Below are 15,602 nucleotides of genomic sequence, written 5' to 3'. Positions count from 1 at the left end.
AAAGCCTAATTCTTATTCTGATTTGCTATAAAAAAGACTCTAATTTATGTATTATTTTTTATACAATTGCACTTTAATAAATCATAAACTACTCGTTTTTATATCTGCCGGGAGTTGCATGTCTTTCAAATAAATTTGAAATTAAGTCAAAAATATATAATAGTATTTTGCTATATAACGTCTACACATTTTATTATTTATTTGAAATAATTAACAAATTTGAGTCATTTTTTCAAATTAAAACAAATTGAGTACAAATTTGAAAAAAAAATATGTATCAGTATTATTTTATTCACAGAACTAAATAGCATAAACAGTGAAATACGATTCCATATTCATCTAAATAAATCAAACCAAATTTCTCATAATCTGAAACAAATATAAATTATATTCTTGTTACAACTTGTAACAAATACAAATTATATTCTTGTTTCAACGTTGAATACTTCCATAATACCAATTAGAGTTAACACTGGAAGGTAATTATATTATATTCTTGTTTCAACACTGAATTATACCCTTCCATAATATCAAGTAGACTTGACAATGGAAGGTGATTCTTGTTTCAACACTGAATTATCCCCTTCCATAATATCAAGTAGACTTAACAATGGAAGGTGAATTACTTCCATAATATCAAGTAGACTTAACAATGGAAGGTGAATTACGCCACACCGGTAGGTACAAAATAAATTGATTCTTCTGCTATGTTTATATTTCCTAACGAAGCTTGAATAACAGATGTTAATTATAAATAAGTTTTAGTGAAGTATATATCAAAATTTAACAAGTGTGACAAGAAACATGGGTTAAAATATGGTACAATAACGGACGTTAATATAACGTAACATGCCTCAAAGAAATACTTGCTGAACATATGACTAACATTTAACTTCAGAAATGATTTATAATCCAGTGATAAAACTATATAATACAATTTAATACATATATATGATAGCATTCTTGATTCATAATGAAAACATAATTCAGAATCCTCCAACTTTAAAACAGCAACTTGCTACTTCATGTATTTCTGGAGAAATTTGCGGTGGAAGTCACTCCTAATAGTGTCATTGATGAAGCGCTTGGGTGTTTTGGTCTCACCACGAGTCTGGTTCTTAAAAACCACATCATCATCCCACCTAAACAAAATGTGATCTCAATGAATATTCGAACTGAACATAAAGATATGTATTTAATGATAGACAAGTTGGACATGAAAAAAACTCTAACCTTCTTTTCACACTGAACGAGGTCGCGTTATTCAGCAGAGGATTTCCGCGTATCAATTCTGCCTCTTTGACTTTAAGCTGCTCTTCTTGTTCCTGACGCTCCTACGGATGGTAAAAAACATAATAAATCACAGATTTAAGGTCCAAAAAAGAATCTGCTGAAGACGCAAGCTTGAATCCTCTAGTTAAACAAGTTAAGCAAACGACACAGATTTACAGGCAAACGAAGCACAGCTTAAACATTTATTTGGCTAACTATTCGCCCCTAAACAATAGAGCAAAACCTGCTAAATTATTTATTCAAGAAATGTGATGAGGTCGAAGATACGCACCTTCCGTAGTTTATCCTCTGCTCTTTCCTTCTTTATCTGTTCAAGCTCAGCCAAAAGAGCTTCTGTATCATCCTCATCATCATCGTCGTCATCACTACACAAAAAACACAATATACTTTAGCAATTTTCACAAATTTATAATCCTCAGTAGAAATTATAGACACTTTGGTCTGTAGATGATACTCAAAGTCAGAAACTACAAAGAACATAATAATACAGTAAATTCGCTATAAGTTAAAAAATTTAGAGACAAAATCAACAGAATAAAGCAAAATACAGCAGAATCAACAACTTGCGATCTGACTAAAGTGAGTGGCGCAACAGGGGGCGGGAACTGGAGGTGTTACGATGGAAGTTGATACAAACACTTAAACAAAGCATGACCAAAACTAAAAGGAGTCGAAGATGGCTATTAGCAGCAAAATGAGTCCGTAAAGTTACCAGAGAAAATAGATACATGCAAGGAAGAAACTATAGACTAGGCAATCATATCATGAAAAATGAGCCATCTGCAAGTCTTAGCTGACAAAATAACTACAAAAGGATTGAGGGTGAGTGGACACAGACCTCTCGTCATCACTTTTTATTTCCACTTCATCATCAGCATCTGCACTCCGTGGAATCATACGGTCTTCGATCTCTCTTTTTGAACCTGTAATAATTTGACTGGTTAGACTTCTAATAATCTTTGCAGTGGGAAAACAAAAACAAAAACATCTAGTAGAATCACCTTCCAAGAGCAGATGCCCTCCCTTCCTACGATCTTTGTCCTCTGCGACCAAATTTACAGTCACAAGTCAATACAAGACATCAAGGCACCAAAAAAAAAACAAAGGTATACTTGTCAAATTATAAGATACCTCTAAATTATATGATACCTCTAGACGAAAAATGTCTTCGCTCACGCTCCTCCAACTCATCACGAAGATTCCTCTTCTGCAGTTCCTCCTGAGTGTCTTGCCCTTCCTTTCTGTAGTAATCCATACCATAATGTGAGTTACAGATTTCTAAACAAATAAAGTAACTCCTACTTTTAACTTTTAAGTAAAAGCTATATCACTGTTCATCTACCCTTAAAAGAAGTGACTAGACTGACTTCCAACTCTGTATATCCACATGTAGTCAGGTTTTCTGTAATTTTTTAAGTTTCAAATTTAAAGTGATTAACAATTTTAAAGAGCGAACCAAGTTAGAGCTTTCAAATGCTTATTCCTAATTCAATCTAATGCCCTGAGGGACTTAACAATTACAATATTACATATTAACACAAATGTTAATGCCACAACCACAATTATACACAGAAGTATAGTAGTTTCTTACGGCTATTACAGTATAGGTAGTTATAACCAAACAGTCATGTTGTGGAAAGGAGTGACTATAATATCAGCTTCCAACAGACAATTTATATTTTATATTGTGGTGATAAAAGTTACATATGGAAGCATTTAAACATCAGCTTGGTCTTTTAATTATCACCAAGTCAAAGATTAACTACTTAACTATATTTCTTATGGCTATCATAGTAACACAAATTCAAAGATTACTACTTTACTCTTTTTACTGTTATTTTGAAACAGTGATATAACCAAACAGTCATGTTGTGGAAAGGAGTGACTATAATATCAGCTTCCAACAGACAATTTATATTTTATATTGTGGTAATAAGAATTACATACAGAAGCAATTACATGTTAACTTGGTCTTCTTATTATCACCAAGTCATGTGCTTAAAAGTAGTTATCAGATCTTTCATATTGACATACTGAGCTACTACGATCAAGATAAGATGCTCAACATAATTACACACAGGGTTGGTTTCTTTAGTTCCTTCTCCCATACAATATCCAAACCCAACTCTTTATGTTCTTTTTCACATTTAAAAAACTTTTTATCCAATTACTTCATGTAACTGAGGAAGGACATATTGAAACTAAAATTCAACAAACTTGAAACGGAAGCTCATCACTCATCATACATGTACAGATTCCTCATTCACGTCATATGAAAATACAAGTTTGGATTTGACGGAACCCTGCCTCATAAACTAAGTTGGGGATAGTGAAAATCAACTTTAAAAGTGCCGTGAAATATTGCAATTAGTGTAGAGACTTCGATGAAGGATTACCCAAGCATCTTCTTAATTAGCATTAGTTCATACATACGATAAACCCATTACTTTTATCAGCACAGGTGTTCATGTATCACGTAATAGTCCCTATAATGAGTATAGATCTCACAAGTCTTGTTCTCTTATCCAATTCATACCATTATTTAATTCTTTAATTAGATATGTTTTCTAACAAACAAATTGAGATTATTTACATCTTACTAATGGACAAAATACTACCATTGACCCCACACATACTTCATAATATAATATACCGTCAGGAACAGTGACTGAGCAGTACTATTAGTACTCTGGTCATATCATAGTAGAGTATGGGGGTTAGTATGGGTAGATAAGCCGTTTACTGTCATTTACTTTTATTTGTTTTACCTATAAATAGCAACCTATCTTCACATTTCAAGGACAAATATATAAAAAGGAATAAAATTCCACCAATCTCTCTCTATAGATGAATGTCTTTCTCTCTCGGGTTTCTAGCTTCTAAACTCATTTCTATGTTTAAATCTCTCTTTTCTTGCTCATTTCTCTCAAAATCTTTCTATAATCTGTTGTTTCTCTACCTTTTTTTGCTTATCTTCTGTGTTTCTCTTCTAAAACAATCAAACACGCCAAAAATATGCAAAAACAGATTGCCAGGACCTGGAGTTCCTGACACATACATATTAGCTTCTCGCAATAGGTAATAACAGCACAAAGAAACTTATATCAGCACAAAAAGAAACTTATGTCTTAAACAAGATATATTCAAAACTAACCTGGGCTTTAGTGTGGTGTGGGAAGCAATGTCCCTTGAAGAGTACTTCTGAGAAGGGCCAAAAATTCTGGTACCGCCCTGTTCATTCCCTCCTTTAGCAGGTGCCCAGGTTGGTCGAGCCGCAGTAGTCATCTTGTTCTCTTTTCTTTAAACTATCCAACATAAACACCCTAATCAATTAGTAAAAAAATCCAAAAAAAAAAAAAGAAAAAATAAAACAAAATTTAACACAAACCAAACATTCTACGATCAACAACTACAAAAACAAATACCACAAATAAATCAAACATGATAAAATCCAAAACAGTCCTTTAATTGGGTTATACCGACCTAAAACCGTAAAATTGACGACACTAACTGATGAAACAAACTAAGACAGGCAACTAATTTGTTGGTTTATATGTACAATCCAAACAATTGATAAAATTGTCTAATACCTTCCTGATTAGATCTAGTTCAATTCTTCAGTCTATTCAAATTCATATTCAAGGCCAAATGCATATGCTCGCTAAATTGTCACTATATTTTCATTGAATATGTTTTGCAGTGATTCGTAGTTAAGAATTTAGTTTATATGTTAGTGGACATCTTTGGCTCTTATTCATTATTAAGAAACTTAATAGTCGAAACTATTGATGAGTCTATGCAGGTATATAGAAAACATTGCAGGTACCAGGAAAGCTCGATTACTCAAACAAGATTGCTAAAAAGAACATAAGGAAGACTACCCAGTTAATTAGTCCAATCCTGTCAATGTCATTTACTTAAGATACCTACGAAACATGGGCATAACACTTTTAACATATTCATGATGAGGTGCTTGCTCGGCTTTGACAGCAAAACATCTCTCTCCCGCAGGCCACAACCAAAACAATTTCCGCAAATACTTCACTAGCAGTTTAATCATATATACCACACGCCTACGTCCTAGATTACGAAGTCTAGTTGGAATTATAATTCACTACCACCACAACGGGCTAATTTCTAAACAAATAAAATTAGCAGAAATTTCTTCAGAAACATCAACAAAATTGACCATGTATCATATACAAACTCATAAATCACCGAGCCCTAGGTTAATCTCATCATACAAATCAATTTGAATTAAGCAGTTATAGTTAGTTTTCAATCTATATAAACATATACATACACGTGAACTGAATACTAATTCGTAGAAATACATACCTTGATGGGAACAGCAAAAGATATGATTAGTTCCAGATTGAAAGCGAAGAACTATAGGCTTATATTGTTGATTTGGGTCGACCCGAATAGATTGACGGCCCGTTTGGCTTCATGTAGTGTTTTTCCTTTTTTCACGATTTAGTTTTTTTCTTTTTTTTCACGATTTATGATTTATCAGTTAGAGTTAAGTTCTATGGATTACATAAAAACATTGAAGTATTGGAGTACAAATCATAATTTTTTAGTTTGATCCTATATAATATCTTCGATTATCCAAATTTTGATATAATCTATCATTTATAAGTTGTCTTGCACATAATTGTCAATTAATCATTAATATTTTTCAACTTTAACAAGTATTAAGATTATTATTCTGCTTATTAGTTATATTGCAGAACATAGAGTCCTATGATTTATAAAAGTAATTATTCTACCATTTGATCACGATGTTTATGTTGCAGAACATAATATGCAGGTTGTCAAATATTTACAAATATTATTGGACAAAAAAAATTGAAATTTAGATGACTAGATTACATTTTATCAAACTTTGTACTCCAATACTCCAATTTTTTTTGTACTCCATAGAACTTAACTCTTATGAGTTATATGATTTATGGGATGTTTGGCAATACTTAAAATAAGCATTTCCTGACTTTTTTTGACACTTTAAATTGCTTTTACTTTCTACGTGGTGTTTGGCAAAAGAAGCAGAAATGCTTCTTTTGAGTTTTTTAAGCCGGGAGCTGAAAGTTAGAAATGATAGCTTTTTTTAGCTTTTTTAGGTATTTGAATTTTATTTGAAGTTTTTGAAATTTTAATATGTAATAAACTTTATTTATTAATAAAGTCTCTTTTATTTTAATAATTTGAATTTTTTATGAATTTATAAATTTAAATTACCAAACACTCAATTAACTTATAAATAAAAGTTATCCAAACACTTTTATTAATTTATAACTGAAGTTCACTTGTTAGTTATAATTTACTTATTTACTTCAAGCAATAAGTCACTTATTTTAAATTAAGCCAAACGGCCCCTTAGATGGGGCTGTAACAGGGTGATATCATTGTGTTGAACTAGAAGATCATATTATTTTTTAGTTGGTCAGATTTTGGGTCCTGATTATCTTATTCGGATATAAACCACACCTAGATATTTGGAATTCGGATTTGAACTAAATATCAGTTAGTATCGTATTTTCTATTTTTTCAGATAATTTATGATCCAGTGATTATGAATCAGATATGATCCACTAATATTAAATATCATTATAATTGCAATTATTCAATTGATTATTATTCAGTTTGAAAAAATATATACTATAAAACTATAATAATTATATATTATAACTTATAATTATATGTATGTTTATATATAATTTATTAAATATATATAATGATAATATGCATTATCACAGTTAATAAATCATGTTTTATGAAGATTTAAACTTAAATAAGATATTAAAATTTTATAATATGATGACTATTTACTTAAAAATATAATGGGTTAAAATATGATATTTTTAAATCAAATATGAACCATGGATCATATTCGAGTATTCGGGTAGGATCATATTATGGAAAATAATATGAGACCTAATTTGAGCGGTATATGAGTGCTCATATTCGGAATCATAATAAGGTTTAATTTTTCCTCCAAATTTGAATCGTTTTCAAAACGAATATGAAACATGTATCATATTTTCAAGCATAATATAAGCCCAGACACCGGATAGTCCGTATCGATTAACAGCTCTATTCATAATAAACAAGCGAATATGTTTTAACACTTATCTTCTAACATTTCCGTATCATTTAAACAAATTTACATCGATAATCGAATTTAAAAAATCAAATCTGAGAGATATCAGTAAATTAATAAGTGGAACCGTTGATTATTAAATCACAAAGGGTGGGAGATAATCTTATTTTGAGAGTCAACTCCGTAACTAGTGTTCTAATCGTCACTGCTTCATTTTCCGGATCTTCGTTCCTTTTACTGATCAAGCCTTGTTTGTTTTTTCATCATCAATTTATTTACCAATTTTTCAAAAAAACATAAATCTAATTTTTTTGGATGAAATAGAATATCTTGTTATCAAGGTTGGGTCACAGGTTCGACTCCCGAAGGAAGCAGAATTTGTGATTATGCCTCCTGGATCAGAGCCTGTCGCGCTTAGGTGCGGTTTACCTTGGTTCACGTAGTTTGCAGGCTATTGCGTGAGCTCGTGGGTTTACCTAGTGTGCACCCGAAGGGTAGCGGCTGCGGGTTCCTACGTTAAAAAAAAAAAATAGGTTGTACAGTTTTTGGATATTAATATTTTATATTTTGATATTTTATGTCTTTTCGTATGAGTTTTAATAGGTTTTTCAAGAAAAAATTATATAATATTTTGAAAAATTATAAGACTCGCATCAATTCTGAAATGATAATGGATAATTGGATACAACAACAACTCATCTTTCACAATAAAATTTTTCATATTTTAGAGATATTTATTGCTTCAATATTAATTGATGTAACTAATAGTTCTCAACATTGATTACAGATGCTATTTATGTGCGATGCTACTAGTTTTAGTTTTATATTTAATATAAGTTGGATTGCTGAAGATGTCATTATAATATTTTTTAAATCAAAAAATTTGAATATTCTATATGTAAAAGCGATCTGAAAACAAAGTAACTATTTATTTAGTTCATTTTTTATTTCACAATCAAGCTCTAAAATGCATTAATATCGAGATGCAATGCGCTAAAATAGGAAATAAAATTTATAATAGTAAATAAATTTGATTTATGTAGAAAGAATATATAATAAACCAAACTATCCATTGAACTTTGGAATTTTTAATTTTGTTTTACTTATACATTATATTATAAAAATATTATCATATAAAAACAGCTAAGATGCAGAAAAAAAATACACATTTGTTGCTCCAATTAAAATAATGTAGCAATTTTTAGAAATTCTGATAAACAAATTTCTATAAAAAAATTTAGAATTCTAAGTTTTTTTTAGACAATAGAAATTCCAAGTTGGAATGAACTTACATAACCAAACATAAAGTTGCGCTCCATGTTATCACAGATTCACAGTAATAAAATCCTGACAAGCCTTGAGCTTCACAACACCTAAATGTATGTGTATATATTTTAGTCAGCTCGATTGTGCATGTTTTGTTGTAATAATTGTTCCACAAATATAAGGCACGAACAATTTACTACTATCCTACCCGAGAACCTAGTCCAAAACCTTCAAGCCACAGATTATCTACGAAAAATAAGGAATCTAAACATGTTGGCCAAATGCATAATAAAAGTGATCTTCATGTTCTTTCATTTCTCCAGAACCTCTTTAGAGGTTATCCCACACAACTTTACATTATTGAGGAGAGGGTCGTTACCTTGTTCCGGACCCTCTTCTCTTTAATTAATCATACATTTGTGTGTTGTTTTGTCTCGATTATTACAAAAGCCATTTGAGCAAGGAAGATATTCATTCTGGATTTGCTAGCACAAAAATGGACAGTAATCATAAAAGAATTTTTGTGCTAGCCGTCTCTTCCTTGCTCTTGGTGGCTATGGTCGTTGGTGCCGCAATAGGCTTGATTGGTAGCAATGACAACAACAGTTCACCAGAAATATCAACTTCTAATAAGGCCATCAACACCCTTTGCAGCTCTGTGGATTATCAAGATACATGCGTGAAAAGCCTGTCATCGAAAGAGTACAATCAAACAGATGATCCGAAAGAATTAATAAAGATCGGAATGGATGTAACAATTAAGCGAATCAAAGAGGCTCTTAATAAATCTGTAACTTTAGAAAACCTCGAGAAAGATCCAATGACAAAAGAAGCTCTCAGGACCTGCACCGATCTTGCAAAAACGTCCATAAACGACCTCGAGAGAACATTTATCAAATTTGCAGATTTTGACATTACTGAGGTTAATGTAATTCTTGCGGATTTAAAGGTTTGGCTAAGTGGTGCCATGACATCTGAAGAAACCTGCTTAGATGGTTTCGAAAACACGACAGGAGAAGCCTCGGCCAACATGAGGGAGGCCTTGAAATTAGGCATGCAAATGACAACTAATTCCCTGGCTATGGTTACTGAAATTGCCACAGCTTTTGCCAAAATGAATAATGAGAAAGCCGTGGTCCGTGGCCGTCGTCTTTTGTCATTCCCTGCTTGGATTGATCCTCTTAAGAGGAAACTCTTGGAATCCAAACATAGTTCAGAGGCTGACGTTGTTGTTGCGAAGGATGGAAGTGGCAAGTACCGAACAATTAACGAAGCTTTGAAGGATATACCGAAATCTAGTAATACAACATTTGTTATTCATGTTAAGGAAGGTGTGTACGAAGAGAAAGTTGAGATCCTTTCGAATATGACTCATGTGATGATGATCGGTGATGGACCCAGCAAGACCAGGATTACAGGAAAATTGAACAGAGTCGATGGAACCAGCACTTATCATAGCGCAACAGTTGGTAAGTTACATCAAAATTTAACTAATTTATAAGTCTCGAGAACCGGTCAATCTAAAATCTTAAAGTGTTAGAGGAAGACCCTAAATGAGTAAATGATTAATGCTATATTAATGGATCTTATACTATATTTCAACAGAATATATAATAATATTATGTATGATGCATGTTGCTATTGCAGCTGTTCGCGGAGATTATTTCATTGCAAAGGACATTGGATTCGAGAACACAGCAGGGTCTGAGAAGGAGCAGGCAGTGGCACTTCGTGTCAGTGCTGACAAAACCATCTTCTACAATTGCAGGATGGACGGATATCAGGACACACTTTACACTCATGCCTATCGACAATTTTATCGTGACTGCGTGATATCAGGCACCATTGATTTTGTTTTTGGTGATGCAGCCGTTGTATTCCAGAACTGTCAATTTTTAGTAAGAAAGCCATTAAATAACCAGCAATGCATTGTCACAGCACAAGGCAGGAAAAATGTCCGACAACCAACCGGAATCGTTCTTCAAAATTGCACAATCACTGCTGACTCATCCCTCGAGTCTGACAAAAGTAAGTTCAAAACATACCTTGCTAGACCCTGGAAGGAGTACTCAAGAACAATCATAATGGAGTCCTACATCGACGATGTGATCCAGTCTCAGGGATACTTGCCCTGGAATGACACGTTTGCACTCAACACTCTTTTTTACACTGAGTTCAACAACAAAGGGCCTAGCTCCTCAAAAGACCAGAGAGTGAAATGGCCTGGCATTAAAGAGCTGACAACCGAAAGGATCCTGCGTTTCACTGCCACACATTTTATTGACGGTGATTTGTGGATACCTAAGACAGAAGTGCCATATGCTTCGAGCCTTATACTACCACCGCCTACAGATGAAGTAGTGGCGGCGAGTCCAATCTCTCTAGAGGAAGATGTAGATTTCAACCGAACAAATAGTCAGCAAGAAAGTGATTTGGAAGCTGCATTGAAGTCACCTTCCACATCATCCAATGAAGCTACTTCTGCTTCTGTATCTCCTTTGCCTTCACTATCCGAGTCCTCCTCTGACTTAGATTCGCCTTCGCCTTCATCTTCAGAATCTGATTCTACTAATGCTCCTGAATATTCCCCCCTGTCAGCACCAGCCTCGGCTTCTGAGTCAGCCCCTGAATTAGTCCTTGCCCCTGCTTCGGATCTTGATGCCCCTGCATCAGCCCCTGTGCCAGGATCTTCCCCTGCTTCTATGTCTGACAGTTCAGAATCAACATCTGATTCTAATTCTGATACCGAACCTGCCTTCAGTTACGGTAAAGTCACAGACATTCCATCTGATTTTGCTCATAAACTCGTTAATAATTTATTCCATAGGGGTGTATAGATGCAAAATATTATGAGTTGATCATGTCAACTATCAGTACAGAAACTGTTGTTTCTTTGTGAAGTATTGCACCGTACAAATTAACTACAGCATTATCTTTAACTAAAAGGACTGCGGTTCTCCGGAATAGAATTGGGAACACAGAGTACAGACAACCATACAATTTGCAAAATTAAGTCTGCACTCCAGGTGCTAAAATTTTCACCAGCAATTTAGTTCATAAATTTTTCTTAATCAATACTCCCCAAGTCTCAAAATACATGTCTCTTTTGGCCTGAAATTTATTAAAAATTAATTATTTTGACTATAAAATTTATATGGGATCTTTTTAAAAATACCCATCTGTAAAATTATTTTTTTAAAAATACTACCATCTTTTTCATTGTTTTTAAAAATACCTTTTCATAAATTTTTTTTTTCAAAAATACGATTTGCAACCTTTGCAACCTCATTTGCAACCTTGGCCGGCGCAGCCGTAAAAGTTGCAAATGAGGTTGCAAAAGTTGCAAATAAAAATGGAAATGAGGTTGCAAAAGTTGCAAATGAGGTTGCAAAAGTTGCAAATAAAAATGGAAAGTTGCAACTGCAATTGCAACTAGTTCAACTGAAAACTGTAAGTTGCAAAAGTTGCAAATTAGGTTGCAAAAGTTGCAAATGAGGTTGCAAATGAAGTTGCAACTGCAGTTGCAACTTTTGCAACTGCAGTTGCAACTTCATTTGCAACCTCAGTTGCAACTAAATGCAACTGAAAACTGTAAGTAACAACAGATGTATGGTGTGCCCCTGGCGGGGCCATTAGATTACAATAGAATCAACTGAATGCAACCATATGCAACTGAATACAACCATATGCAACCATATATGCAATTACAAATCCTGATTTCAAGTTCCAGTTTTCAAATGTCGTTTTCGACCTCATTTTCGGAATCGATATATATATATTCGGTTGCATATGAAGTTGCAAAAGAGGTTGCAACACGGCTGGCGCCGCCTGGAGTTGCAGATGAGGTTGCAAAAGTTGCAAACAGTATTTTTGAAAAAAAGATTTTATGAAAAGGTATTTTTAAAAAGAATTCTGGAAGGTAGTATTTTTGAAAACAATAAAAGAAAAGGTAGGTAGTTTTGTAGATTTCCCAATTTATATTTATTATGATACATTAAAATATATGTAGAAGCATAATACTGGATTGGGTTCCGATTAAAATTTCTAAAAATTTGAAAAATATATGTAGAAGTATGTCTTTTTAACACCTCAAAAATTACTAATAAAAAGTCAACCCAACTTTTATTTTGAGACGGAGTAAGTATTATATTCGGCATGTATACTGGATTGGGTTCCGATTAAAATTTCCTGACTTTTTGACCTAAGCCAATTTATTCGGTCAAACTATTCATCAAATTTGATTGATTCAGTTATTGGGCCGATATAAGATTAGGTTGGGTCGTGTTATTCGATTTTTAAACACACCAGTAGCCCAACCAAAAACATAAAAGCATACTAAAGGCATGAAGCTATAGAATCAGACTGATAAAAGAACGAGGCTTAAAGTACATTATGGGCCTCACCATGAAGCCCAAAGAAAGTGCATATAAAGAACGGCAGCTCCTCTCAATATCTAATTAGGGTTTTACTAACATCTGCAGAGGCCACAATCTCTTTCAATAATTCATTCGTTTTCTTTCATCTATTCAAAGATATCGCACTTAGTTCTTCTTGTTGATTTATGTAAATGATTTCCAGGATTTTATCTGTGCGCAAATAAAAGTGAAATCCTCTCTGCTTGAGCCTTTTCTACTTCCCATAGATTTGTGCTCCAATGATATTGGGTTACATCTTTATATCTTGCTTGTATATGATATTGGCAGTGATGATTGATAAACACAGCTTTAATGCCAGTTCTGCTTCAGAAAATTCTTGATCGATAGAGCTGAATTTCACTGAGCCTCATTATATGTGTTTGCGATATTTGTTTTATTTTGATAATGTTGTAATGATCGAATTTCATGGATTAGTGCTTGTGATGTTGTAATCCACTGGAATGAGGTGTGGTGGAGCCAGGACCCTGTTTACAGGGAGAACCACCTGGTTTAGCCACATTTTCATATGATTTTATCGGATTTTACTGAAGCATCGAATATCGGTTTTATCAATTTTTAAATAATGTAAAAGTTTAATTGCTTTGCGATGATGATAATGTGTTAATCCCAGCTCATTATGAGGCCTTCTTTTGTAGAAGGCCAGGGAATTTACCTTTTTCCAACATTTATCTGAGCATCTTACACTTTGATTAAATTATATATTTTGATTGTTTAGATTTAATTTTGAGAAAATGTTGTTCCCTGTGATGTCTCATATCTGACCATGCTAATTCTGAATATTATTTGATTGAGATTTATTCTTATCAGTTTTCTGAGGGAACCTATTATTACTTGTGTTTTTGTCGATTAATTATATTATTTCTTTGATTTACAAGTTTGTTCTTGTTTTAGTTTTTGTAATTTCTGTAGTTCATGAGTTCTCGTTTGTTGTCCCTATATTCACATCATGAATTGAATTGCAGAGCGATTCACAGCAGCTCCAATCTTCAAAAATTCTTAACTAAAAATTGGGGTGACATATTAAAACTAATTAATGAATAATTTTATGAAAATATCATCATATACTCTATAGTCATACTCTTGCAAGTTTGCAGGTTCTCATACTCTTGCAAGTTTGCAGGTTCTCATAGATAGCTTTATTTGTTACTACCTCCATCTCAAATTAGATGACCCGTTGACTTTGGGCACCTAATTTTAGGTGCATTGACTGTTTACTTCCGAAATTTATTTTTTTATTTTTTTGTTTTGTAAATAAAAATTTCATATTTAAATATTTATTTGCGAAAATAAAATTTTAAAAATAAGTCAGGTAGCTATGCGGTCAATGAACCTTAAATTGTGTGCCCAAAATCAACGGGGTCATCTAATTGCGGATGGAGGGAGTATCTAACTATCTATCGATGCTCTTCCTTCTAATGTAGTTCAAATTATAGTCAATACAGTATTTATTGGTATATATATTGGTGGTGAAATCAAACATTTGTAACAATTAAAGAATAAAGATAAGTATTTGTTACAATTAAAGATAAGTATGAAAAAATATGTATAAATATGTATTAAAACAAAAATGAGACAACTGTTTAGTACTGTAACAAATTTTTTTTACAAATGTGACGACCGGATCCCAATGGCTTTATGACAGAGGACGCAGTGACCACTTCCCGACAAATCTAAGAGTATTACATCAGAAACATCGATTAAAACAATCGAAATTTTCGATTAAAAATTCAATACACACAATGACACAACTCTTTCAACTAGAGGAGAACCTGATTTATTTTGACTCGATTTTTGGATGAAATCGAAATTAGAATTTTTTTATTTTAAAAATTGAAAATTGCAATTACAATTAAACCATTTGTTTGGATTTTGATTTAAAGATTTAGTTTCTAATTGTTCGGTTCTAATTATAGAACTAGATGAAATACAAATGAGAAGAAAAAATCACTCTTAAATAAATAAAAAGTATAAAATTAATAAAATAGAGTATATAATTATAGTAAGAGTAAATTTGAATTGATTTATAGGAAATTGATGATAAAAAAGATTAAATTTTCAAAATATAATATAATGACAAACAAATTTAGACTTTAAATTTCTTTGAAATAATTTTAATATCATTTCAATCAAATATAGAATTCACAAATAAATTGCAGACAATATACCAGATTTATATATGGATATATGTAAATTAAATTATTGAATAATGAAATGTGCGCTACTGTTAGTCTAATTTGAACAAGTAAAAACTCAGATAAATACAGATTTACAAAGTAGCATTAATTTATAACACATGTGCTTTGTAAATACATATAAATTATATAAATTTTTTGTTTATTTTAATAATCGGTTCAGTTCGGTTGTGACAAATAACCAGAATCGCATAAATAAGACGGTTCAATTTGTAATTTTTCAATTTTGTCTTTGATTTGATTTTAGACGATTCAATTTCTTTTAGTTTGATTTCAGTTTTAAATCGGTTTTCATGCTTGCCGCTAACTTGG

The 15,602-nt window shown here is 32.4% G+C and overlaps 2 protein-coding genes and 3 non-coding genes across 5 annotated transcripts; 4 read left to right on the top strand and 1 right to left on the bottom strand.

The window, feature by feature from the left end:
* Positions 1-866: 866 nt before the first annotated feature.
* On the bottom strand, positions 867-5,769 carry LOC108207979 (uncharacterized). Its single transcript, XM_017378448.2, has 8 exons — positions 5,632-5,769; positions 4,448-4,598; positions 2,443-2,534; positions 2,295-2,336; positions 2,132-2,216; positions 1,565-1,658; positions 1,234-1,334; positions 867-1,142 (listed from the first exon to the last, which is right to left on the bottom strand). Exons 2-8 carry the CDS (start codon positions 4,576-4,578, stop codon positions 1,019-1,021), a joined length of 669 nt encoding a protein of 222 aa, XP_017233937.1. The 5' UTR covers positions 4,579-4,598; positions 5,632-5,769; the 3' UTR covers positions 867-1,018.
* Positions 5,770-8,965: 3,196 nt separating this feature from the next.
* Positions 8,966-11,603, top strand: LOC108199311 (pectinesterase). The gene is made up of 2 exons (XM_017367082.2): positions 8,966-10,131; positions 10,310-11,603. Exons 1-2 carry the CDS (start codon positions 9,159-9,161, stop codon positions 11,497-11,499), a joined length of 2,163 nt encoding a protein of 720 aa, XP_017222571.1. The 5' UTR covers positions 8,966-9,158; the 3' UTR covers positions 11,500-11,603.
* Positions 11,604-13,357: 1,754 nt separating this feature from the next.
* LOC135149968 (small nucleolar RNA Z223) lies at positions 13,358-13,448 on the top strand. Its single transcript, XR_010288323.1, has one exon. It is a non-coding gene; the product is annotated as a small nucleolar RNA Z223 (small nucleolar RNA).
* A 226-nt stretch (positions 13,449-13,674) lies between these two features.
* Positions 13,675-13,778, top strand: LOC135149981 (small nucleolar RNA snoR69Y). Its single transcript, XR_010288336.1, has one exon. It is a non-coding gene; the product is annotated as a small nucleolar RNA snoR69Y (small nucleolar RNA).
* Positions 13,779-13,834: 56 nt separating this feature from the next.
* Positions 13,835-13,920, top strand: LOC135149987 (small nucleolar RNA snoR53Y). The gene has a single exon (XR_010288342.1). It is a non-coding gene; the product is annotated as a small nucleolar RNA snoR53Y (small nucleolar RNA).
* The last annotated feature ends 1,682 nt before the right edge of the window (positions 13,921-15,602 follow it).

Source organism: Daucus carota, chromosome 1, assembly GCF_001625215.2.
Source record: "Daucus carota subsp. sativus chromosome 1, DH1 v3.0, whole genome shotgun sequence".
NCBI classification, from domain to species: Eukaryota; Viridiplantae; Streptophyta; class Magnoliopsida; order Apiales; family Apiaceae; genus Daucus; species Daucus carota.
This window is presented reverse-complemented; position numbering and strand designations above follow the sequence as displayed.